General features: G+C 41.7%; 2 protein-coding genes across 4 annotated transcripts; both read right to left on the bottom strand.

The window, feature by feature from the left end:
- Positions 1–595: 595 nt before the first annotated feature.
- Positions 596–20,583, bottom strand: lmtk3 (lemur tyrosine kinase 3). Of its 3 annotated transcripts, none has more exons than XM_058647564.1 (16): positions 20,041–20,583; positions 16,707–16,855; positions 16,303–16,450; positions 15,721–15,794; positions 15,440–15,558; positions 14,639–14,726; positions 13,404–13,552; positions 13,180–13,264; positions 12,969–13,090; positions 11,952–12,101; positions 5,575–11,818; positions 5,325–5,485; positions 4,603–4,736; positions 3,620–3,954; positions 3,454–3,535; positions 596–2,051 (listed from the first exon to the last, which is right to left on the bottom strand). In XM_058647564.1, exons 1-16 carry the CDS (start codon positions 20,129–20,131, stop codon positions 1,918–1,920), a joined length of 8,265 nt encoding a protein of 2,754 aa, XP_058503547.1. In that variant the 5' UTR covers positions 20,132–20,583; the 3' UTR covers positions 596–1,917. The 3 variants fall into 3 exon arrangements, with proteins under 3 accessions (XP_058503547.1, XP_058503549.1, XP_058503548.1); XM_058647566.1 differs by having other exon boundaries at positions 596–2,041; XM_058647565.1 differs by having other exon boundaries at positions 16,722–16,855.
- A 630-nt stretch (positions 20,584–21,213) lies between these two features.
- On the bottom strand, positions 21,214–24,768 carry leng1 (leukocyte receptor cluster (LRC) member 1). The gene is made up of 5 exons (XM_058648515.1): positions 24,653–24,768; positions 24,136–24,320; positions 22,837–23,028; positions 22,325–22,620; positions 21,214–22,152 (listed from the first exon to the last, which is right to left on the bottom strand). Exons 2-5 carry the CDS (start codon positions 24,265–24,267, stop codon positions 21,927–21,929), a joined length of 846 nt encoding a protein of 281 aa, XP_058504498.1. The 5' UTR covers positions 24,268–24,320; positions 24,653–24,768; the 3' UTR covers positions 21,214–21,926.
- Between the last annotated feature and the right edge of the window lie 58 nt (positions 24,769–24,826).

Raw genomic sequence — 24,826 nt, 5'->3', positions numbered from 1 at the left:
TATCTCGTGCGCCATGCGACATTTGAAAAAACTTTTGATACCGTGAGCTCCTCAACTGGTCCACAGGGACCTCACCAAGTTTGAAGGCGATCGCACGAAAACTCTAGGAGGAGTTAGTTCAAATACCATTGCTGCGAATTCGCCAAAATCGCCAAAAAATCGCCAATCAACCCAAGATGGCGGATTTCCTGTTGGGTTTGGATCATGGTCAAAATGTAATTTTTTCTTCATCCTGACCCACTACACATGTGTACCGAATTTCGTGCATGTGCGATATTTGTGTTGGTCATGGTGAATTTGGACAGGTGGCGCCGCACTTATTGGCCCCTCCCACATTCAATTTTCGACGCACATTCCCCGAACCTTTTTCAGACGTAAATTTACACCAGGATTGATGCGGTCACAAAAATTGGTGAGTTTTGGGGTATGGGAAAGGCCTCAAAAAGGCAATTCATTTGGGGGAATAATAAGAATAATAATAATAATAATAATAATAATAATCCTTCCAGTTTCAATAGGGTTCTTGCAACCTTGTTGCTCGAACCCTAAATAACAAAACAGTGTGGTTTATTGTCATGAAACAGTTCTATAAGAGTTTCAAATTTTGTAGTTTTTTATTTCCCCCTTTTTGTACATCACCCCCTGAAAACCATTCTTTAAACAATACAGGTTTTAAACCAACATTTAAACTGACTAAACAAATGGACTAGTTGGACCTCAACTGCATGATGGACGCATATTAGTAGAAAATGGCATAAATTAACAGATTCACAAAGAAATGAGTTATTTACTGATGAAATGCTGCGACTTTTCATGCTAAGCTACATTAACTGTCTTCAAACAAGATAAAAGAATGACGAGACAGCTAGAAATTCATAGACATCGGAAAATAATCAAACATTACAGGACATAGTTCCATACAGATGAGCATATTAACAAGAAAAATTATACAAAATACTTTTTTTTTTTTTTAGAAATGAATACGTTTGGGAAAATATTTTTGATTTATATGTTATGACGGTCTTAGAGAAGATATGATCTAGATGCATTCTGTCCCAAACAAATTATAGTTAGATTAAAATTATGAGTTAATTGCACAAAAGCAAATAAATAAATATGTAAATAAATAGTAAAATAAATGAAATATTGCATTGAAACTGGTTTTATATAAATAAATAAATAAATAAATACTGTGCAATTAATATAAGATAAACCTTTTTGGAACTAAAAGTGTTACGAAAGATAGCTTGTTTGATTTTCCGTGCAGTCTAAGAATACATCTAAAAGTAAACAGTTCTAAAAGTATACTGTATACACTTGTATTATGATGTTTGTACAAATGTCAATGAGTATTCTCAAATAGAGGAGTCAACCAATTTCTGTTCCAAACTGTTGCCAACAAGATCAACTGACTGACTGACTGACTGACTGCAATGAACAACATCTTTAATAAGGAAAGGACTGAGAGTCCCTGCGTTTACATAGACAGATGAAGGACTAAAAGAAAGTGCACTCCCCGCACATCTGGGGAATTATACAACAGAATGAAGCAGAAAAAGAGAAGGTAAGCTGGCTCCCACTGCATAGCTGTCAAATCGGTTTCAGATTTTACAAAGCTCCAGGCTGCTCTTCTCCTAACATATGCTGCCTTTTCCAAAGAATTCTTGTAGCCGAAGGCTATGAATAAACTCTGTAAACAATGGCAGGCAGGAGCACAACAGTCCTTGTCTTACAAAATCCTGTTGCTGGTAAAATCTGGAATGTGTCCAGCCGTTAGACTGGGAGTCTCATTCTTTCAGTTGCCTATTCAATAAAAAAATAGCCTCTGGGTGAATGGCTGGTTGTTGGGGTTAATTCAGTGGCCAGTCCACAAAGGTTCGGCTCTTAAGGTTCCCACGACGACTACGACACGCAACGTCACACCAAGTGTGGGTCATCAGCCGGGCTGACAGTGAAGCGTGATGATGTCACTGCATTGGCCCCCACATGTGACCTAGGTTTTAACGATAAATCCTCTTTCCTTTTTGCTTCTTTGCTTTTGCTGTTCGGCCCTAGAGGAAAGGGGGGAAAAAAACACAAACAACGAACCCTTCCTGAAGTTAAAAGCCTCAACAAAAGAACTGTAGAGATTTGTTTTAATCAGAACAGACTTATGGGCCCAAGGGTCAGCAAACCCATGAGCAAGACACTTTGAAATGACTCTTGAATAATGAATAATGTAATAATGTCACACATTTTATACTAAATGAGTATGTGGGGACAAAAGATAAAAGATTGTTTGTGGCTCTGGAGGAAGCTGTTAAATTACCTCAGGTCTACAACATGTTTGTTGTCTATCATGTTAATATGAAATCGTTTTCTATATTGCTAATATTTTTTGGTGTTTAAAATGCATGCTTAATTGACTTCTTTTTTTTTTTTTTTTTTACAATTCCTGCTGTAGAAAACAAATGTTACCATTGTGGTACTAATATAAAATGATCTTATCTAATCTTATGGAGACATCTGTGAACCCTTACACTAACTACTACCAATATTACAAATTATAATCTGCAGATGTGCAGTTACAGAGATGTAAAATAAGTAATAATAAAGAATATTTTTATATTTCTTGAATGTTATGGTTTAAAATCCAAACTTACTATTTATTTATTACCTTGAGTTTTTTTTTTTACTATGTCTGCTGCTGAAATATAGTATAATCATTCATATCTATGGCCAAAGGAAAAAAATGATCTCATTATGTCGTATGTTTGGATAAAGAGTAAAGCATTAAGGTCAAATCAAATACGTGGCAGAAAATAAATCAATAATGTATATTTACTGATATTATGGAGTTAAAGAACAATGGTTTAAAATAAAAAAAAAAGTAACTCATTTTTAAAGGGGCTTTGAATCATCAACTCAAGACTACAACAGATCATGAGAAAATCTAATTTGGTGTTATAATATAAAGATTGAAGAACCCGAAGGCAATTCTGAGCCCAAATTTGTATTTTATTTTTTACACGACAAGATGAATGTTCTAAATATGAGAGTGGAAGTCAAAAGAGCAAATGAAACCATGAGGGAAACACAACATTGATATTATATTTTGGGATTTCTCTGCCACATGTCACATATTTGACAGGGGTAATTAAAAAAAAAAAAAAAAAAAAAAAGATTAATTCTGGCTGCACATTTGAAAGGAGGTGGTTGAAATGAGGGTTTTAACATTTTAATGATTGTATGACGTCATTCTGCAGCACATGGTGGTGACGATGATACATCGTAGTCAGTCTGTAAATGTGCAATTTACAGTCATGCTATCATCTTAATTTTTTATTAAGAGCCTTATTGGCATCCAGTCTATGGTTTATTTCATAATGGACTGTCTCACATATTTTAGAAAGGCTAAAAATGTCAGTTTATACTCTGCTGCTCATCATAACGATGGGATGATTTGGAGCTTACCATGTAAAAACTTGGTGCTTTTGACAGACACTGAAGCTGGACTGGTCGGCGCTGAATTGCTCAACTCATTTGTTGGAGTTTCCTGTTGAAACACAACAGTCAGTTATCCTTCAATAAAATCTAATATGATCTGTTAATTATGGGTATTAATATGTATGAGAAATACCTGATCAAAGAGATAGACAGTGACATCATCAAAGAAGGACACATTTCGTCCTCTGTCCTTTTCTCTGTCCATCGGTTCCTTGGGTGACTTCAGCAGACTCCTGAGCCCGACACGTTTGTCCACGTCTGTCTCTGTGACGACAATCACCCTCCGGGAGCTCTCGTCCTCCTGCTCGTCCTCCTCCTCATCGTCAGGGTCGCTCCCTAACGACAGGCCTCTCCGCCTCCCGATGCGATTTCCGATCGTCCCATCCCCGAATCCCCCTTTACCAGTTGGGGTGAGGGGGAGATTCAGAGCCAGAGGAGGGAGGGTGAGAGACAGACGAGCTAGTTTAGCTGTGGAAAAGAGAGAAGGGAAAAAGGTAACACTTGACATTACAGTACAGTCACAACATGGTAACAGTCATTTTGTTCATTCTGTAGCTATTACTTGGTGGCTGCCATAGAATGAGACAGTAATATCATAATATTACTTATACAAAATGATTACCATACTATTATATATCATATAGTTACTGTACTGAAATGTAGTGTGACATGAATTCTCTGTAAAATAAAGAAAGTGTCATTCCCTATATTTCGTTCAAATAAGATGAAGAAAGTTATGAAGTAAATGTTCATTTGAATTAAAAACAAACAAATATGCATTTCATTTGAAGGTCACAAAGATACATGCAATAGAACATGGTCACACTGTATCACAAATATTATTATTGATTTGTTTTCTAGGAAAAAGAACACCGTAAGACAGACAGTCTCGTTTGTTGATCCATTTTTTACTCTTTGTTTCTTTTCCTCCTTTCTTCTTTTGGATTCAGGATTTATTTGTAGGTTTTATTTTTTTCTTTGATTGATGATTGTTTGTTTATTGTAACATCATTGCAAAATAATGCAATTATTAATAAAAAATAATTCTGTTAATGTAGTTTGTGTTTAATGATGTCAGAGATGATGAATACTAGCAAACGTGTGACATGAAGGTACCTTTCATTGCCTGGTTTGGAGGGGGTTGAGGTGTTGTAACCTCAGGTTGTTCAATCACAGTGAGCGGTTGAGCTTCATCTCCGTCAGACTCGATGTGAGACTGATCGCTGGGAACAGATTCCTGCTCGTTTTGACTACAAAAGAAAAATACATTATTAATGGATTTCAACTTGAGTAAAGTGAAAAAACAGCATATTCATGTGAACCCTAGAAAGATTAAATATGGGTTGACAATATGGGTCCCCAGAGGGTTTTGTCTATTTCACATGGTGGCTCCAGCTGTGTTTGCCCAGTGTTACTGAAACTATATGTCAGTTGGACTGTAACCCTTACTGTATGTCTTGCCCAGCCATAACTTATGCACACGTAAAGCTTTAGGTTTTATTTAGGCAATTCTGCTGCCACATGCCACCTCAGCATTTTTTAGATCTCATGAAAAAAAGAATAGTTCTATTAAACATTTCAATTATGAAGAGCTACATCTCAAAGCACAGTTCGGTTACACAATCTAACAATGTGATCAAAAGATTACATTTTCACTTCAGCAAGTGCCCAAACAATATACAAATTTGTGCATACATATGCCCTTATCTGTATACACAAATATAATTTTTTCAAATAAAAATCAATATTCAACAGTAGCTACAGCATAAGATACAGCTCTACAAGAAGTATGTAAGCAACATTTCTATTGTTTTCAGGACGTTGCAGCTTCTTCTTACCTTTCATCCTCTGTCTGCTCAGTGACAGTGACCAGCTCACTGCTCTCTGAGATCTGTTCCCCCCAGGGCCGCAGCGTCACTGTGTCTTTAATGGTTGCTCCCCAGAGCACGTTTGCATTCACATTTTCACTGAGCGAGAACTGCAGCCTCTCCTCACACACCTGAAGCAACAACACCGAAAAAGTGAAGAAACTCAAAATGCTAATGCAGCATTTTTGACCTAAAACAATGCTAAAGAACTCCTACTCACCTGCATCATGAGGCCGTTCCTTGTTGTCATCTTAGAGAGAGATCCCTGGTCTTTGATGTCAGATGTTTGGCCAGATGATTTCTCGTCTTGAGGAGAATGTCTGTTTTGGGGATCCAGGATAACGGGTGCAGACTCCATCAACTGATCACAATCATCAGAGACTCTTTCCTCCTTTAAATCCACCCTGCTCCCCTCAGGAGTGAAGGAGCCACAAATCTCTTCATTTGTATCCTCATCACCAGCACTGCAACCTTTCTGATCAGATGTTTTCTTCAAAGATTCCAGGAGCTCAAGGTTCCCTAAGAAAAGCTCCCCCAACGTGTCCTCTTCATCACCAGATATGCAGCACAATTGTTCCAGTTTTTCAAAATCCTCCAGGTTCTCCTCGTCTAAGTCTTTCCATTCAGAAATCAATAACTCTGGGAGATTGTTCAGAGGAGGTTGGGGTAAAGATGGAGTGGCAGATGAGGTTTTCTGTGACAGGTTATTGTGTTCGTCCTGACTTTCACTGCTGGATGTAAGGTTACTGTCATCATGCATTGTTACATGCACGGAGGGGAGGATCAGGTCGGCTTTACTCTGAGTTGTAGCAGGTGAGGATTCTTGCAGAGGTGCCTGTGAGACATCGACGCTGTGCTCTGAGGAAATGCCAGCAATAAAGTCGTCCACATTAATGTGACTGATGAACTCCTCTGTTTCTATAACAGAAAGTGGTGGGCTGGGAAAAGAGTCATCCAAACTCTCCAATTTATCATCTTGCACATCAAGGTCTATGCTTGGTGGAGGACTTGGAAAATCTACTGAGCTGAAATTGTCCACTTGTGGATCCATCTCCTCCTCCTGCATGTCTAGGTCACTGGGGGAGAAGATGGGATTTGATAGAGATATGTCTTTGTAACCCTCCTGTGTGTTCGTAATGCTAATTCTATCGTCTATGTGCTCACTGGAAATCTGTGGTCTCATGATTTCAGTCTCTGAATCTAAGCCTGTTTGAAGATTTTCCAGGTCTGAAAAGTGTCCATGAGGAGTTTCAGTGATGCAAATAGACACATTTGCATTTTTATTCAGAGTGAGTCTTAAATCATTTTCTACATCAGAGCCTGTATCTTTGTCAACATGCTCAGCTGATGCCTGCTCCTCCCCTTGGATCTTGTAGAGGTTATTCTGAGGCCATCTGTTAAAATTTTGATTCTCCTCTGTGTCTGCTGAGTCTAGTTGACCTTCCCTGTCCCTGACAGTGTGTGGGCATAATAAAATCTGCCTGTCTCTTTGCTCTGAGATCTCCTGCACTGGGATTTCTATATTTTCCACTTCAATATGTGAGAGTTCTCTTTCAGTGTCCTTGTTAAAACTGTCAGTTTCTACTAGATTCTCAATATTTTCCTCCTGTTGTATGTTTACTGTTTGGACCGTTGGTTGGTTGTCACTCTCTTTATGGTCCATCGTTTCCTCCATGCTGAGATCAGCAGCGACTCCTTGTGTTTCATCATTCCACATTTCCTCACGTTCGCCCAGCACAGCGGGGTGTTGCTCACTTCCTGCAAGTTCATCGTTTTCTTCAGTCTCCCAAAACTCCTGACCCACTACCAACCTTTCCCCCACCTCCCATGCCTTATTACTGAAGCCAGAGAAAAACTCAGATCTGAGCTCCATGTCTTGGCACCTCTTCTCTGGAGAAGCCCACTGGTCATTTTCACCAGGCCACAAGCGCAAGTCCTCTGACTGTGAAAAACGGTTGCAGTCAAACTCCCCTCTAACCACATCAGGTCCTGGTCTTCCTTCATCCTCCTCCATTGCACTCCATAACTCTATAGACTTGACCTCCAGCCCCTCACAGGAATCTTCACTCCCTTTGTTTGCAGAGAACAACCCACTTGCTGCTCCTCTCACTGGCGACTTTTCCTTCATGGCATTGCTCATCTCTGCAGCAACCAGCTGCTTCTCCGTCTCTGTTGTGACCTTTCTGTCCCCACTGCCCTCTGTGCAGCAGAGATTTCTCAGGCCCAGCTCATTGTGGTCTAGACCAGGTTTTTCTTCAACACCATCCTGAGCCCAAGGATGAATAAGTCCACTCACTTTATCTGTGAAGGACTCAACTACAGATGGTGTTTCATCAATGACTATGGCATTACTGTTGTGAACACTGTACAGTTTAGATACTTTGGACTCTCCATTGGCAATGTTTGATGCTGCCACAGTTTCCTCGGCTTCATTTTCATCATATTTGAGGGAATTCAGTCCAGAGAGATCATCTTTAACACTTGTGTGATCACTGATGCTTGGTCCTAACACACAGTCTTTTGATGGACTGCCAGACACAGACTTGATCAATCTATTTGTGTCACCAAGACTCTTGGAATGTAGATTTGAGTTGTTGCCTGCAGAGTCCTGGTATCTGTGATCTGTAATCTGTGAGATGATGTCTGATGGATACCCACCACTGTGTGGCAGCCCTTTCAGTGGCTCCTCATCTAAATTAGTAAACAACGTATCAATCAGATCAACACAGTTGTTGGTCTGGGGATCATCACACAGCAATGTTGTCTTTTTATTTTCGTTTCGGAAAATGGCCGGATCGTCTCTCTGTGTTGACTCCAGCGCTTTGCTTAAAATATCTTTGTCGTCACCTAAACAAGAGATGTCATTTTCAGAAGCATTTTGATATTTGATATCCTCAATCAACTCTACAGTTTCTATAGTGTCACCTTTCCTATCTAACATCTGTATACTAATTCGTAAAGGGCTTTTCTCCATCTCTATCTCCTCCTCTGTTTTTTCCTCAATCCCTGTGAGTATTTCTCGATCACCCCCTCGTCCACTGCTCGGCCTAGATGTAGTAAGTCCATCACTACTCCTCCTGCTCATCCCGTCCCCCTCAAAGTCACTGTCTGAGAAATAGGCAGAGTCTCGGTGGGGTGTTTCATTTCCAAGAGCTCGCCACCCACTGCTTCCTCCTCTTTCTGATCCCGTCCATGAGTCACTAGGTGTGAGACAATCAGCTGAGCTGGAAGTCATTGGTGACAGGACTGAGTCAGTGGGGGTGACCAGTGAGACATCCGAGGAAGGGTCCCAGTCTGGAGTGGTTGGAGTGGCTGCCTTTTGGTCAACGTAACAGTATTTTTCTTGACCCCAGTCATTGTGGTGGAATACAGTTTCTCTCCTCATCTCTAAGAAGCTTTCAGCCGTGCACTTATCTAAATCAGCTGCTGTGATGGAATGTGTGATGTGAACTGCATGAACTATATCTGTGTGGTTGCTGTCTTTCTCTACATCATAAGACATGGTATCAGTCTTTCTCCATAGTTGATCTCCTTTCTTAGGACTTGCGGCCTGCAGGTTGTCTTTCATTATCTCACCATTCCCTATGACTGCTTCATTTTGAGTGCTTCCTTCATTTGGGGAAAGTGATTGGTTCTCACGCAATATCACAGTGTTGGATTCTTGAACACACTCAGATGATTCAATAGGAGATTCCTCTGAGAGAACTGTTTGCTCTCCTCTAGCGGGTAAAGCAGGGCCATCCACACACTCCTCTTTTTCTCTCTGACATGCAAGTGTTTGATTGTGCAATAAACCATTTTTGGGCATGATTTCTGAAAACACAAATTCATCAGACTGGCAGTGGTCGGCATTGTTCTCTTGGACGTCTGCTTTTACATTTTCCTTAGTTGATCCTATGTGAAGGATTGGGATCTCAGGTCTGATGGAAACCTTTATCTCACTCTTTTTAGCACGCTTGGTGACCTGGGCATAGATGGCTTCAGGTTGTGGCTCATCTTTGCCCTTGGTGGATGCTCGTAAAGAGCTCTCTGACTGAAAACTAATGGTCTGAGTGGAATTTGGGTCAATGCATATGGACTCATACTCTGGTGATAGCGGGGTAGGGGAGTAAGATGACTCTGTTTCCTTCCTGTTTGTTGTAGCATTTTGTCTGGATATTATTTCAGTCAAAAAAGTCTCTGCCGACTGGATCTCCTTCAGGAACTCCTCCCTAGTCATTTCAGGTCTCCGTTGCTCCTTCTCAGTTTGTTGTGGATCAGACTCCTCCTTGCTAGTGGTGATCTCAGACAGCAGAGACCGGGACCTTCGTATACCCTTTGAATATGCCTCTTCAGCCTCAGCATAGGAAAGCCCTGCAGTACCGACGCACGGCTTCAATCTTGAACCTGCAGGATAGAGGTATTTTACTGGGTCACTTTCTGATCCTTGTTCTGCGTCTGTGTCTAGCCTTCCTGTGTCGATCTCTGTGAGGAAAAGTTCCCTTTGAAATGATTCTTTAGTGACAGTACAATCCTCCTCAGCTCCTGTCCTGTTGATATGATTCTCTGGCCCCCATGATTGCCCTGCTGAGCCCAGTTCTGTAATCAGTGATTGGGAACGGCGCATCCCTCTGTTGGGTGGCACAAAGTCCCCCCATCTTTCTCCATCTCTTTTCTCCTCCTTCTCGTTCTCCCATGACTCCTCTGACTTGGACTCGCTTGACTCTGTCACAGCAGATATCTCTGTCAGGAACAGATGCATGGGGGATTTTTTGACTGTGGCTACACGTTCAGCCTGAAGTTCAGCATCTTCCTTCCAAATGGCAGGCAGAATGGTATCGAGGCGTGACTGAGTTCGTTTCATTCCCCTGAAGAAGGGCTCTGATGCAGCTGGGTCTGCATCTTCTGACAGGCTGGAGTGAGTGACAGTAGTCCCACCACTGTGTCTCTCGGGAGACATGAAGGGAGAGTCATCCTCATCTGAGTAGGTGGGGCTGGATGAAGACTGCTGCTCAGTCTGGGTGCTTGTCATCTGAGGGCGGGGAATATTGCGATAAATCGGGCGAAAAGGGTTTTCTCGTCGAACAGGGGAATCGAACGCTTTTACACGTGTATGAGAAGTCTCCTTGGAGTTGTGCAGCGATGCTGTATATCTGTTGACGTTTTGTCTATCTGACAAGTCACAGGACAGTGGGTCTCTATTGGATCTCTGCATCTGGGGCTTACTGTATCTTGAGTAAGTGTCAGCCATGTTGTAGCTGGGGCAGCTTCTTTGCGATTTGGAGTGGGGAGGGAGAGGTGGGGGACACATGTGAGAAGGTTGAGGGTAAATTGGATGGCTTGATGGGGGAAGGGACGGCGAGAGGGACGGGGATGGTGGTAGGGTCTGCCGAGAGCGATGGAGTCCCAGGTGATTGAAAGTAGAGGGTGGGCAGCTGCTCATGTGATGGGGGTCTGTCTCAATTTTTCCACTAATGGTGTAGTGAGGAAGTCCCCGATATCCAAGAGGAGGGGCGGGGAGGGGACGTGAGTGAAGGTGGTTGGCTGATGACATGGACATAGAGCGAGGCTTGGGAGGGAGGACTGGGGCTTGGGAACTTGTTGAGGATTTTTTATCTCCCTCACTGCTTCTCTTCTCCTCTTCATCGTCATCCCCCAGATCGACAACAGAGAAGTCGGTCACTCGGCTCGAAATGTCTCTGAACTCTGCAACACCCGTGTTAGGCACCTGAAACTGAACCTCACTGCTTCTGACCGTCTGAAGGCCCTTTCCACACCTGTCAGAGGAACAATAAGGGACGCGCTCTTTACCCAGCAACCCACTGCGGATTTCCACCAGCTCCATGTCTCCAGGGCAAATCGAGTCAGAACGGAAAGAGGACTGTCCCTTTGTTTTAAGAGTTGGCGACTTGTCCTGGGGAGTGTGCTCCTCTAACCTAATGTAGTACTCACTTGCGAGAGAGGGACTGCGAGCGCTTATGACCGGGACCACAGTGGGCGTGTCCAAAGACTGTCTGTGGTTATTATTCACAGTGGGGATTGGCTGAGGAGGAGGCAGAGGTTTGTAACCTCGTCTGGCATGAGCCTTCTCCCAAAAATACTCAAAGTTTAATCCTTTGCTAGTTTCGGTGACTGTGAGGATGTCATCCAGTTCAGACGAGGACGGGGTGATACAGTTCCCCACTGGGTCCAGCAAGGGGTAGGAGTTGTCTTCCATGCCATACTCTCTCTCTCTTTGCCGCTCGTTGGCTGCAGTCTGGAAGGCAGGTGGACGCAATAGGTCCCAACGTCTTTCAAACGACTCCTCGCTCTCGCCTCTCCTCCCTCTGCCTTCCTCATACTCCTCGTCTTCTTCATCCTCTTCCCCGACACTCCCCCGGGCCATTCCTCGCTCAGCGGCAAGGAGGGAGGACAGGAGGAGGAATATCTCAGCTACAGAGGGGCGTTGAGATGGAGGTAGCCAGCAGGACTGCATGATCTCATACCTACAGATAATAAAGAAAAACAGAGGAGGTAAGTTCAGAGAGAGACACAATTAGGGATTGTTTACTGATCGTTTACTGTCCAGTAACATAATTATCATATATACACAATGCAATTCATGAAAAGTACACTGACCAGTAGTCTGCATGGGAGAGTTTGAGTCTGGGCTGGGCCAGTGTGATTTGCCTCTCCCTAATCACAAAGGTCAGCACCTCCTCGTCACTTAGGTGTCTGTGGGGCTGAGAGCCAAATTCAAACAATTCCCATATCACCACCCCCAAAGACCTGGAAGAGGAAAAAATAAAATTATTAATTAGGTTTAGGGTTATGTAATGCTTTTATACTGAGCCTTCTGACATCCAAGCAGAAGAGAGTAAGAAAAATGACTAAACAGATATTTTGTTGGCATTAAGTGCTGCTTTTAGCCTTAGTTTTTTATGTTGTTGGAAAGTTTGTTTGAAGAAGGAAGTTAAGTTTTCCTTTCATGACTCCTGGGGGAGCAAAGAAGACTCTTACACAGCTTATACTTTGTTCCCACAGCATATTTTCGTGTTGTTTCATTCAACAAGACATATTGAAGTAGAGTCTGTTATATCTGAGCCCGAGAGTTCAGTCCAGTTTAGGATATTGCTCTTTCATCACTTCCCTTGTTATAACTGGCCTTGGTCGTAGTTTAGAGTCTGCTGACTGATTGACTGACTCAGCAAAATTAAGGTCACACTGATCTTTAAGCTTTGTTATTTGTGCAATGAGCTGAACATTTTCAATACAGCTGCCATTATATCTTTATTCTCCTCTCCTCTTTAACACACACACTTTTACTCGAGACAGTTTTCAGAACATGCCATCCGTACGATGACTTAAGCTGTGGTGAGATTAAGAGACTTGAGGTTTATTCTTTTCTACAAAGACATCAGCCATGAATACACTGTTGATCTACCTAGGTGACATAATCTGTAGCTGGTTTAATAGGTGAACAAGAAACCCAGAGGTGACAGGCATAAAGATATAAGATATAAATACTGTAAACATCGTAAACTAAAACAGACAACCCTAGGTAAAGGAGTATAGCATCAACCACACAAAACCAGCCTGAATAAAATGTTTACAGTAGCACTTTACATTAACAGCTGTGATAGTGTTACAACATACCACACATTGCTAGTCTTGGTCTGGTCAGTAACGATGAGGGATCCTCTGTATTCCTCCAGCAGCTCAGGAGCAATCCAGCGTAGTGGGATCCATAGTTTGTCCGGAGTTAGGTAATAATCCTCCTGCACAAACACAAAACACACATGTTTATATTACATTATTTCATGACAACAAAGAGGAAATAGAGGATCCAAATCACACATCCACATACCTTATAATGGTTGTGTGAAAGGCCGTAGTCGCCTATCCTAACAGTGAGGTCTGAGGTCAGCAGGCAGTTTCTTAAAGCCAAATCACTGTAGACACAAGAAGACAACCACCAAAACAAAACCACATCAGTCAGGGAAACACACTCAGTCTGCCTCTGTCAATCCGAGACAAGCATGGTCATTATAATTAAACTGACTAACACTTAGAGGGGAAGTCACGACTGACCTGTGAATATAGTTGTTTTCATGGAGATGCAGCAGACCCGAGGTGATCTCAAACGCCATTCTCTGAAGAGTCAACAAATCCCGGGTGGGCAAGTCTGGAGTCATCCCATCCGATTTGCGCTGGGCTCGCAGATATCGCTTCAGGTCACCCTGGATGCACATCATGACAATAATGCAAGTGAAATGTTTATGGTCTTCAAGCTGCAGTGAGTAACTTTTACCGATATTTTGCATCTGTTTTGTCATCATGAACCAAAGTGATGTAACATTATATACAGTGTCCTTCATCTGAAAACAAGCTATGTCAAGCAACACTATCAGACTTGACTGAGGGAGTGTTTGTGTGTATACAAACGGGCAGACGCAGGCAAGAAACATCAAACTGCTGAGGGACTTTTGTGCAAGTTTTTTGATCTGTTCTGTCAGTCTGACAGAAAATACTGTAATTCACTTCCTGTGTGCAACAAACATGTGTTTAAATGTTAGTTCCAGTCCACCATGAAGAGTGTGTGACAAGTGATCGGGCATTTATACTACAGACATAAAACCTACATCAGCACTGTACAGGCAAAGACACTGTTGGTGACGTGTGCATTAAAATACTCCCCTTTCTACTACAAAGCCTCAAAGCAGCAGGGGAACTGATAATGAGCAGGCAGACTTTGTATAACTCAGGACCATGTATGAGAGCGGAAAATATCCCTGTGCAAAGAACAATAGGAGTCTTAATCAAAGAGAGAAATAGCAGTGCATGATGATGACTCCTCTTCTTTTGCTGTGTGTTTGTAATTGATCTCCTTGTGTCTTTGCTTGGCCTGACACGCCACTTATATGGTGTAGTAAATCAGTGAGAGATTAAAAGTCAGCTAAGAGAAGGAAAACAACCCAAATATACACATGCAAAGATATGAGTCACACCTAATTATTCGTTTTAGAGAATATAACAAGCAGCATCCTAGTTAATCAACTTTGTTTGTATTAAAAGTAGACAGGCGGTAAGCACTTTTTAAAATCATTTGTGCACAAATATACAATGTCAAAGATCCAACCTAAAACAAAATGATTACAATATGCAGAAATCGTGTTTAACTTGCTGACTTAATATGAGCCATCTCATGCAGTAGTGAAGTGAGAATCTAGCTACTTTAAGCTTTTTAATTAGCTCGTATGTTACTGAGTCTATGCTACGTTTCATGTCGTGCCTTATAAACTGTATTTTATTAAACCATTATTTACCAGCTGACAAAACTCCATAACCAGAAGGAAAGGGATGCTCTCGCTGCACTGCCCCAAACACTGAAGGATGTTGGGATGTTTTAGGCTCCTGCAGGGAGAAAGAAAGACCAAAGAGAGATAAACAGATTAATTTCAGGGCAGTTGTCATGGAGGAGTGTGAAAACAATTCATTTTAGCTGTAAAGGGATAATGCTGTCTAGGGTGGATTGGAATAAAGTAATAGAGAAGGAGAACTGACAGATCTGCCCTTGAATGCTTCCTCTCCCTCTCTTTCTCTCGCTCTCTTTCTCTCTTTCTGTGTGTGTGTGTGTGTGTTCATGTGGAGGACAGCCAAAATGCTACTCTGCGTCTGAGTCAAAAAGCTTGAATAGGTTGGTCGATTTATTACCATCTATGTGCAGGAGGAATATCACTAATGTAAATATACAAGCAACACACAGCAAAAGCTTATTTTTAGATTTTCTGTGGTCCTGTCTTTTGCCCGCCCTGTTCTCCTTTTATCAGTGATTAAAGTGAGACTGTATTATTTTTTTGTAAAAGAAGAAACAAATGCTCTCAGTGATTTAAGCAGCCACTGAGCTGGAAACACCAGGGACCAGCAACAGCTAACTTACATAAAAACATTTAATAAACTATGTCTGTATAGATTATGTCCTGTATTTGACTGTAATTATATATCATCCTATGAAGACAAACGTCTTACTACTTTTACTTTTCTTGGCATGTCTTGTCTGAATGTCTTGTTTCATTCGGACTTTAAAGTCCCAAAATGGCTGCCTGTGTTTCAGTAGTTTCTCCCACCTGTATGGCTCTGACTCAGCCAAGAACTTCCTCTGCTCCAGAGGGCTGGCACTGACACGCAGCTCCTTCACCACAGCTTGAGATGAGCTGCAGTCACAGAGCACTTCAGCCAGGATCACCTAGAAGAGACAAAAGACTTCTTTGACTTCATCTGGTTGGCAGCCAGAGTTAAATATAACAATATCTACATTACAATGTTCAGTATAATGTGGTTCAAATTTTACATGAAATCTGAAAGAGAGAGAGAGAGAGAGAGCGAGCGAGAGAGGTGACTCTCTTACCTTTCCAAACCAGCCATTTCCTATTTCCTGCAGGTAGTTTAAAGTGTGTCTTTTGAAGCACTGAGACTTAGAGTCTGCAAAAATAGCAGGGACAAAGAACAGCTTTGAAAAGTGATGCAGTCAGGAGGGAGGCAGTATCTTCACCTCTACACAGGTACAGTTAACACTCAATGACAAACTGCCACGGATTTTGGGACCGTGCTGCAAAAATACATTGTCATAAATATATTATCAATCTTATTTGATGTTTTGTCTTGTTTGACCAACAGTCTTACTTTTTTTATCTATTTCAGAAGACAATGCTGACAATTCATTTCACCAAATCCAATATTTGATGAATCAACCGGTCGTTGTGAGCAGCTGTAGCTGATACCCTCCCACATCACAGTCTGTGACCAGTGACCGCCTGTCAGTGCAAGTCAGGCAGAGAGCAGTGATACAGAACTCTCTCTGATCATTGTTTCCACTTCACTGATGTTCACTGAGGAGGCCATTACTGGATCCACATGAGTGACTGAGGCAACAACCAGCACAAGTTCAAAGCCTTCACAACAAGACTGAAGTTAAAATGGGAACCGTTACCTTCTCTGTCATGCAGGGTGGGACAGTGGGGCCTGTCTCTGACTGGTAAGGTGTAAACCTCAGGGAGGGAGGGACATGAAGACAGGCTGTCCTCCTGGATGGGACTGGAGCCTCCAGAACACTCCTCCCCATCTGCATTGTCAAACTCCTGTGTTAAGATGAATAACAAAACCTTTAGGATTAATATTAGAGACAAAACAAACTGTGCTTTTAAACCTCATAAAACACCAAGTATGAGAAAAGAACCACTATGAGATAATGACAAAGCGGTGGGGTCAAATGATGGAGGCTTAGTCGTGATTAGACACTTTCTACTTCATTAAATGTGAATCATTGACTGCAGGCATGCACAGAGGGTGTGACAAAATAAAGACAGCAGAGAGAGAGGTGAATAAATCTCTTACATGTTGAAGACTTACATTGAATCCCACTCCTCCTCTTTTACAGCACAGGCAGGTGAGGAGCAACAGGACAAAAGAGAAGAGCCCCGAGCACGAGATGAGGATGACGACATAGGGTGGAGGAGAGAGGGAAGCAACCCTTGGCTGAGAAACTGAGGGGAGAACAGGAAAAAAGAATACAAGAGAAAAGAGGATTTAATACAGCAAAACAGAGTTTCTGTGCTTCTAAAATGAGGGGTGGGGCACACTGTTAGGTTTGAGTCAGTGAGAAGAAAAAGAGAGATTTCACTGAATCATAAAAGTGTAATATCTTGTTACATCAGTGATTTGTTTAAAGAGAAGCGATTGTAACATTTTTTAGCAGCAGGTTTAGGACACAGTGAAGCGCCCTGACGGACAGCTTGGATCAGGGATTTGGGGATGGGGGGAGGGGGTAGTAAAAAAGCAGGAAGAGAAAGTTCAAGATTAAAAAACATTGCCTCAATCAGTAAAGGAAAAATAGAGACTGGAATTAGAGTTTGAAAGTGGGAAAATATACCATTCCAGTAAGGACAAAAGCACGGGGAGAGGGGACATATCAGAAATGGCATTCCACTCAGGAAACACAGTTAAGAAGCAGGGGAGGGGGTGGCTGGAGTTGTCATTTAGGTCAAAAGGAACGCTAACTGGGAAGGGATATAAAGATTTACTCAAATCAGGAAGGTTTGCTACTCAGGTGAGAGAGGGAGGGATCGGGACATTTGATATTTGTACCTCAACGTAGTCGATTGTGGGAAGTGAACCATCTGTAGAAAAGAAAAGGGGCAGGGCAGGGTGGTTAAATACCCTTCAGGTGTTAACTACAGGTTTCATTTAAATAAATAATATAGACAAAACAGGTTTTGCATTGATTACGTTTGATGAGAAAGAGGAACGACGACACCTTTAGACAGTCAGCAGGTGAGTGTCTGCTCATTAATCAATAACTCACATCGTCTTTTAATAATTAATCTAAGTCTAAGTCTGTGTAAATTAAATAAAGATGCTTGGCTGAAAACAATGTACACTTGTTTACTCAGAACACTTTCCAGTTCACTTTGCTGAAAAGTGCATAAATCACATTGTAGACATTTGAAACAGGTAAAAAAAATAATAATACTCAAACTATGATATCAACTACATACAAAATAATTAAAATGTCCTTTGAAAATATTAGAATTTCGGTCATCCAAATCCAGATATACTGTATGTTTATTCACAAGGTCATGATATCGTAAACACTGCATTCATACATTTCAAAGCATATTTAATTATTTACCAAGGTCATAAAAACATGACCAACATGCCGCTAAGACCATAAGACTCAAACAAGTGGTGTTTCCGTGTTTTTAAGTTTAATATGCAGGACGTGCTGTGGTCAAATTTTATTGCTAATAAAACACAACACAAAACAAACAGAAGGTACATTTTGTCACATGGGCTGCAAAGGTAAGTGAGGAGAGGCTGGTACATGGTCATCTGTTCCAACTGGTCCAGCATAGATTTGTGTGCTTGAGAGCTGATGAACGACAATCATTTATAAACGCAGACATAAAACAGAACTCACTCTGGGTTAAAAGACAAAGAAAATAAATGCAAATATAGAGAAAGCTCGGTCTCCTCTGAGCTTCAGGAGCTGAGCTGCAGATCTTAGTGACCGTGAGGCTGGCTATGTTTGTTTGTATTTGTACAGAGATGCTGTATGTTGTGCTTTGTTTAATCTTTATTTTCTCTTCCTTAGACTCCCTTAGACCTCTCTGATTTAGACAACTTTAAAAAACAAAGTCTGACGTCACTCAACATCTATAATGATCATGATAATCATTGTTGAATCTGAGGGAGAAAAAAAAACATTCATAGTGATAATGTGTTTGTGTCTCAAATATAAATACATATTGAACATTATTGATATTGAAGTAAATTTAAAAATCGTTTTCTCCCCAGAGTGAGGAGATTTCTACAAATAAAAGTAGCTGTTGCCAATTTCTGCTCTCCAGGGTTTGGAAAAAACATTATGTCACTTTCATTTTGAAGCATGTTTATTTGAAGGCTCACAATTGTGCTGGGTCCTGTTTTCAGATGCTCTCAGAATCTTATTTTAAATTCCTCACAGCACGAGCTCAGTGAACACAAATCTAACAAAATTACTTGGTTTTATATTGGCCTGAGTCACTTTATTATAAGTGGGGGCAGCTAAATGTTAGCGGTTAACTTAAAAAAAAAAAAAAAACACCAACATTTCTAAGAAAACACCTGCTGCTACTTTTTTTTAGCCTCAGAAACACACTTTAGTTTTGATGAGCATTGAGCAATGGCAACAAAGAAAGGTCTAAGTCTAATGTGATGAAGCAGCATCTCATTCCATTCAAATAAATATTAAACAGACTGAGTAATAGGATTTGTGGGTTATTGTCTCATTCAATTTGTTTTGGAGAGGAAAAGAAAATGTTTTTATTGATGATAATGAGAAGCCATAAATAATTTTGAATCACAATGGCACCGAAGTGTCACAATACAATCAAAAATGCTCCAATCCCTAGAAATTGTTATTGAATTATTGACCAGCAGCCCTATATGACATGTGACTGCACCTGCAAAACAGGGACAACATCATAGTTGTTCTGAGTGCAGTGACTCTGATGCTCCATTCCAGTGCAGAGCCATTATTCTTTCATCTTTCTCCAGACAAAATATGTCCAGACAGACACTGCATATAAACACAAACCAAACCAAACAGGGGGCCTGCACCGGAGCCCCCCCACCAGCTCCGGTGCCAGTAACAGCTCTCATCAAAACAATACAGCACCAACCACAGCATACAATGACTGTACACATTACACAAACACTGCTCTGTGCCAGGTCATGGGGGAAGAGGGAGGAATATTCAGAAGGAGACAAATAAAGATGCCAGCACTGGATAATGGCCTGATTATTATCTGGTGCCAAGTACAAGCTATTTTTAGACAGGATATTTCACATTTTAGCCTCGTATTTATCCGTGCTGGTTTTTTTTTTTTGGTTTTTTTTTACATCGATGTGAGGCCCGGGATGCAAACATCCTTTAATATTTTAATGACTGCATGCAAACATGGAGCCTCCGCATCAGCCTGTTTTCATCACAGCCACAGAACACAGAGCTGCAATAGGAGCTGCTATTATGTCTCAGTCATGATGATAACAGTGTTTTCATCAGAGAAGGAGGCCTTTTCATAACTGAATACATCTCCCCTCCTCCTCCTTGCAGACCCCCCTCCTCCACCACCACCACCTCCTCCTCCTCCTCCTCCCCTCCTCCACAACCTCCACCGACTCCGCTCACCTTCCCTCTGCGGGGCTCCGAGCGCTCTCTCCGTGCTGAGGTATGACATGGTCCCCGCCAGCGCCACCATCACCCAGCAGTGTGGCCGCATCGTCTCCGTGTCCCGAGCAACGGCAACAACAACAACAGCATCCGAGCGACGCTGCCGTCTGTCGGTGTCCGTGTCCTCCTCTCTTCTCCTCCTCCTCCTCCCGACGTCCCCCCCGCCACGGTCTGTGCCGTCTCCGGGCTCACACCGTCTCTGCCTCCCCCCTCCGCTTCTCCCCTAATAATAAAAGAGCGTCTCCTCTCCTTCCTTGTTGTGCTCTCCCTCCTCCTCCTCCTTCTTCTTCGCCGCTCTAAACCGCAATTAAACGCGGTGTGTGAGATGCTCCATTGTGCATCATCCTCGGTGCTGTGCTCGCATTTAGTGCCTCATGACAACAAGCATCCGTTTTTTCTCCTCCCGTCACACACACACACACACACTCACGTCCTTCCTTTCTCTCCCTCTCCTCTTCTGTCTCTCAGTATTGAAGCGTTTGTCTGTATTTTCTCCTCCGCCAGCCTACGTCACACTGTCACACTCACACGGCGCGCGCATTGTCATGCTCCAGCTTTATCATCATAGTGTTTTTTTTTTTTTTAAAAAAAACACTGTGATATCACCACAGGAAGCTGAGTGTATATATGACGCTCTACTGGATCTTTAATATCCAAGTCACTTTCGTATTTAGATGAGGTCAAATACATGTTTTTATTGCTTCAATTAGAAAAAAGAAAAGAAATATCAGGATTTATTTGTGTCCACATAGTCATGATGGACAACTATTCATATTATCATCAAAATCTAATGTTTTTGGGTCATAACAAACAGAATATTTCATACTTTTTTAATTATGTTGTTCACAGAGGAAGAACTCGAGAGGACAAAGCTCTCACAGTCACTCATGTTTCCACTGCTTCAACACACTCTATTTTGCAAGGTTATCTCTTCACATCAAGATTGTCCTTGATTAATAACCTACATTCCCTGTAAATTTCATCCAAGTCCTTCCTTTACTTTTTTTTTTCTCACAGGCCGACACAAACGCAGCCAAAGACATCATCACCTCCTTGGCAAAGGAACGATGACTCCAGTGAAGAGCCCCACTAAGTCATGACTGTGAGTCAGTGAACACAACACCAGCAGCCTGACAATCAAAGGTTTTTTATTTTCATTATTTACACCTCTGGCTCATGGTGACATGTTCCAAATGTTTTCTGTGAAAACGAAAACAGCCTCAAAAATGAATAAATATTCAGTCTCATAACTCGGTCTATCCACCGATCTATCAGCTAATACAGGCTACACATGCAGACTTTAATAACCTTAAAAACAGAAAACGCTGCACATGCAGACATGTGGTTATTTCTAAATGATTAATCAAATGAGATTTGTAAACTTATTTGTTGTAGATCCAACAAACGATTAAGTCATTTTTTTATTTCTGCTCTTGCCAGTTTGCCTCATCACTTGTGTGGGCATCGCTCATCTTGCGATCAGTCAACATCTTATAATTATAACAACATAAACCATGCTAACAGTTGTTCACAGAGGGATTTCCTTGATGACAGCAGGAGCTCTGACCCCCTGCGATGACAACCATCTGTAGCAGCAGCTGACCTTCACCTCTGCTTCACTGCAGGACTTCCCTTCTGCGAGTACACAGACACAAATGAAAAAAGGACAACCCAGGAGCAGACAAGCCAGGAGCAGACAAGCCGCATCATCAACTATGTAACACCGGGTTGATAATGTGGCTTTTCTATCTTCCCTCCTCTGTGCTTTTACATTTAGACACAAACTGGTCACAGAATCTGTCCAGTGTCCATCTGTCACGTATCAGTCTCCAAATTAAGACCGTTCATGATTTTAAAATCTCATCTCTCCAACTGTCTCGATCCCGCCTTTGTCGCTTTCGGGCAAGTTCGGGGAAATATGCGCTGTTGTATGGCCTCTCCCTGTCGTTCAGCTGAGCCCCTGAATCCTTGTCCTTTCCTTTGCCGCTCCTCTGGTCGAGCACAGCCTGAGCTCGCCTCCGCTCTTCAGTCTCCCTCTGTAAACGCTCGGCACGTAACCGCTCTATGGAGCTGGAAATAAGAGAACAGATCTTTTGTTGGCATTGCATGATGCTTTTCACCACATCTACCTCTGTGAAAAATATGTAGAACACCCACATATTCTGAAATACTTATTCCATGTGATGTATTGTTAGAACATTATGAGCGCAGTTGATAAAAATAAATACCCTGATAATCTTACCTCTCTCCACTGCTCCTCTTTTCCCCTCTGTCTCTTCTCTCAAGTCTCCTGCTCTTGTGTTCCTTCCTGTCTTTTATAGCTAGAGCTTTCTTCATATCTTTTAATGGATCCAAACTATTCTTCAGTCTACGATCCCTCTTCTCCTTCTCCTCCTCACTTATTCCCTTCGGCTTTTCTTTTTCTTTTTCTTTCCTTTCTTCTTTTTCCTGACCAGTTTTCAGGTACCAAGGAGTGACCTCAGTCCCAGGTTGGGGCCCAAGAGACACCAGCAGGCCAATGGCACGCTCCTGCTTCTCCTGGAAGAACAAAAAATAAGAATTTTTGCTCAGTTTTTTTCAAAGTAACTATTTAAATTGCCATACATGACCAGAGACCAGAAAAAAGTGTACAAAAAACTACAATATAAATCATACAGCGTAATGTAGAATAAGTTATTGCTTCAGTGTGAAGGTCAAATAAAAACTGTTGTTATCAAACATCATGACAAGAATCCACATGAAAGAGACCGTCACCTGTTCCTCTTTCTTTTCTTTGAGATACTCTTCATTCCCTTTCTTCTCGGACGATTCCTCGAGGGGAAAAAGGTTCAGATGCTCTAAAGCTCCACTCCGACCTTCATCACCACCGTCACCATCATCACCGCACTTTACTCCTGCTGACTCAAGAGCAGCTCTGGATTTCCCTCTCAGAAACTCTGTCCGCGCCTATAAAGAGGAAGAGTTAATCGTTAATAAAAAGGATACGACACATTGCATTAAAAGTCTGTCAAGTAATATTAATACAATAAAGAAGAAGCTGTTTGTATTATATTAAAAGGTGATTTCCAAAAACAGCTTTTTAGTATTTTATTAAAAAAATAATAATTTGCCCATGGACATGTTGGATAAAATAAAAATAATTGCATCAAAGCAGAATAAGGACTTCCAATTCCATAATGTGTAATACTTTTTTAAGTGTAAACGGTAAGGTTTAAAGGTTGGACTACTACCAAAATGTCTTTTAACCTTTAAATTATGTGGACAACTCTACAAGAAATACAATAAACTCTTATAAGAAGCTTAATCCAGGGAATATTTATCAAATTGGGCTGAAAAATGACATAAGTTCTTAATTATTTGTCAAAGCAGTTCCCAGTTATTTAACAATCTATTATGTTCAATTCTCCGAGCAACGCACCCAATCCCTCATTGCACCCTGGGCACAGATAAGTGCTGTCCACTGCTCCTGCGCCAGGCTTGTGTGTTCACTACTGGTGTGTTAATGATGGGTGAAATGACGATGTCAAATTCACTATTATTGTGTGTGCACAATTACCTATTCTAATTCGGAAAATATGTCCTTAATGTGTCTTCTTGTGTGATTGGTGTGAACAGGGTCTACAAGAAAAGCAGTGAACTCATTTGAGAAGCTGAATCCACAGGATATTTAGCAATTAAGAGGAGGTTGTTGAGTGATCATCAAAGTGCTTGCCAAATATGTTATGTATACAAATTGATCAATATATTTAAAATACATGTTCTGATTCAGAATCAGACTTTAACCTAAGAGTTTGTCACCAAATCTGCTTTTTATTGTGACAAAAATACAATGTCCAGCCATTTTATTAGGTAAAAAGGACACTGAGTCAAGTCAGTGAGTGTTTACCTCAAGTGAGGGAGTTTCTTGTTTGAGTCATTAATCAGAAATGCGTGGATCTTCATTGATTGACTGGCTTGGTAAATGTTGGGTTGAAGACAGCACAGTATACAATAAAGTTTCACGCTACATCCTCATCATCATCATTTGGTGATGAAGACAACTCTACTCTTCACCTCTTGTTCAGCGCGCTCCACGCGCCGCTTGGCCTCGCGCTCCTCCTCTGCTGCCTGGGCCTCGTCCTTCCGGACACGCGCTACGTTGTCTTTATTGCGGACATGCCAGCTCTTCTTCGGGAGGATGTTCATCGTTGCTCTGGTGACTGCTGACGGTAAAGCTAGCTCGTCAGGCTAGCGTCGAACTGAAACGGGAATGAGCAGCGAACACAGGGAAACACGTTTTATTCACAAACCCGTAAAAACTCAGAGAAAGCAGACAATTGAACACAGCTCAAAAGTGACCAAACACGAAGATTGACACATTAAAGCCACCGTTTTGAGTGTCAGTTAGTTGGCTAGCACGAAGCTAACGTTGCCCAATGTTGTGCTACTTTCCAACGTGCGTCATTAAGTGTGATCACAGTTAATGACGTACCTGTGACTGCACTGTGAATTAACTCTGTCCCTTACGACACATTCATCATTTCAAACAGAAAACAATAACTCATAGAGTCATATGTTGTCATTAACTTACTGAGAGAAGAGCACGTAGCTGCACACAGGAACAAGGAGAGTCGAAGCGGAAGTAAACATTACACACCGGTGCAACACCAAGATTTGACACTAGAGGTCTCTATACGTCCTGTCTTTTTAATACAGGAAACAAATCGATTTTTTTTTAGACTACGGAAGAGAATTAGGGTCCAAA

Source organism: Solea solea, chromosome 13, assembly GCF_958295425.1.
Source record: "Solea solea chromosome 13, fSolSol10.1, whole genome shotgun sequence".
NCBI classification, from domain to species: Eukaryota; Metazoa; Chordata; class Actinopteri; order Pleuronectiformes; family Soleidae; genus Solea; species Solea solea.
Note: the sequence above shows the minus strand (reverse complement) of the source record. Positions and strands in the feature narration are given on the sequence as shown.

What these genes read in the sequence shown, in the direction of transcription:
- lmtk3 (XM_058647564.1), bottom strand. Translation starts at nt 20,131, where the DNA reads ATGCGGCCACACTGCTGGGTGATGGTGGCGCTGGCGGGGACCATGTCA. An exon ending in CGGAGCCCCGCAGAGGGAAG is followed by an intron (nt 16,856 to 20,040) that starts GTGAGCGGAGTC and finishes TTCTCCCCTCAG; the next exon opens with TTTCTCAGCCAAGGGTTGCT. An exon ending in GAGCAGACAGAGGATGAAAG is followed by an intron (nt 4,737 to 5,324) that starts GTAAGAAGAAGC and finishes TTTCTTTTGTAG; the next exon opens with TCAAAACGAGCAGGAATCTG.
- leng1 (XM_058648515.1), bottom strand. Translation starts at nt 24,267, where the DNA reads ATGAACATCCTCCCGAAGAAGAGCTGGCATGTCCGCAATAAAGACAAC. An exon ending in TGGAGCGCGCTGAACAAGAG is followed by an intron (nt 23,029 to 24,135) that starts GTGAAGAGTAGA and finishes TCCTCTTTATAG; the next exon opens with GCGCGGACAGAGTTTCTGAG. An exon ending in AAGAAAAGAAAGAGGAACAG is followed by an intron (nt 22,621 to 22,836) that starts GTGACGGTCTCT and finishes TTGTTCTTCCAG; the next exon opens with GAGAAGCAGGAGCGTGCCAT.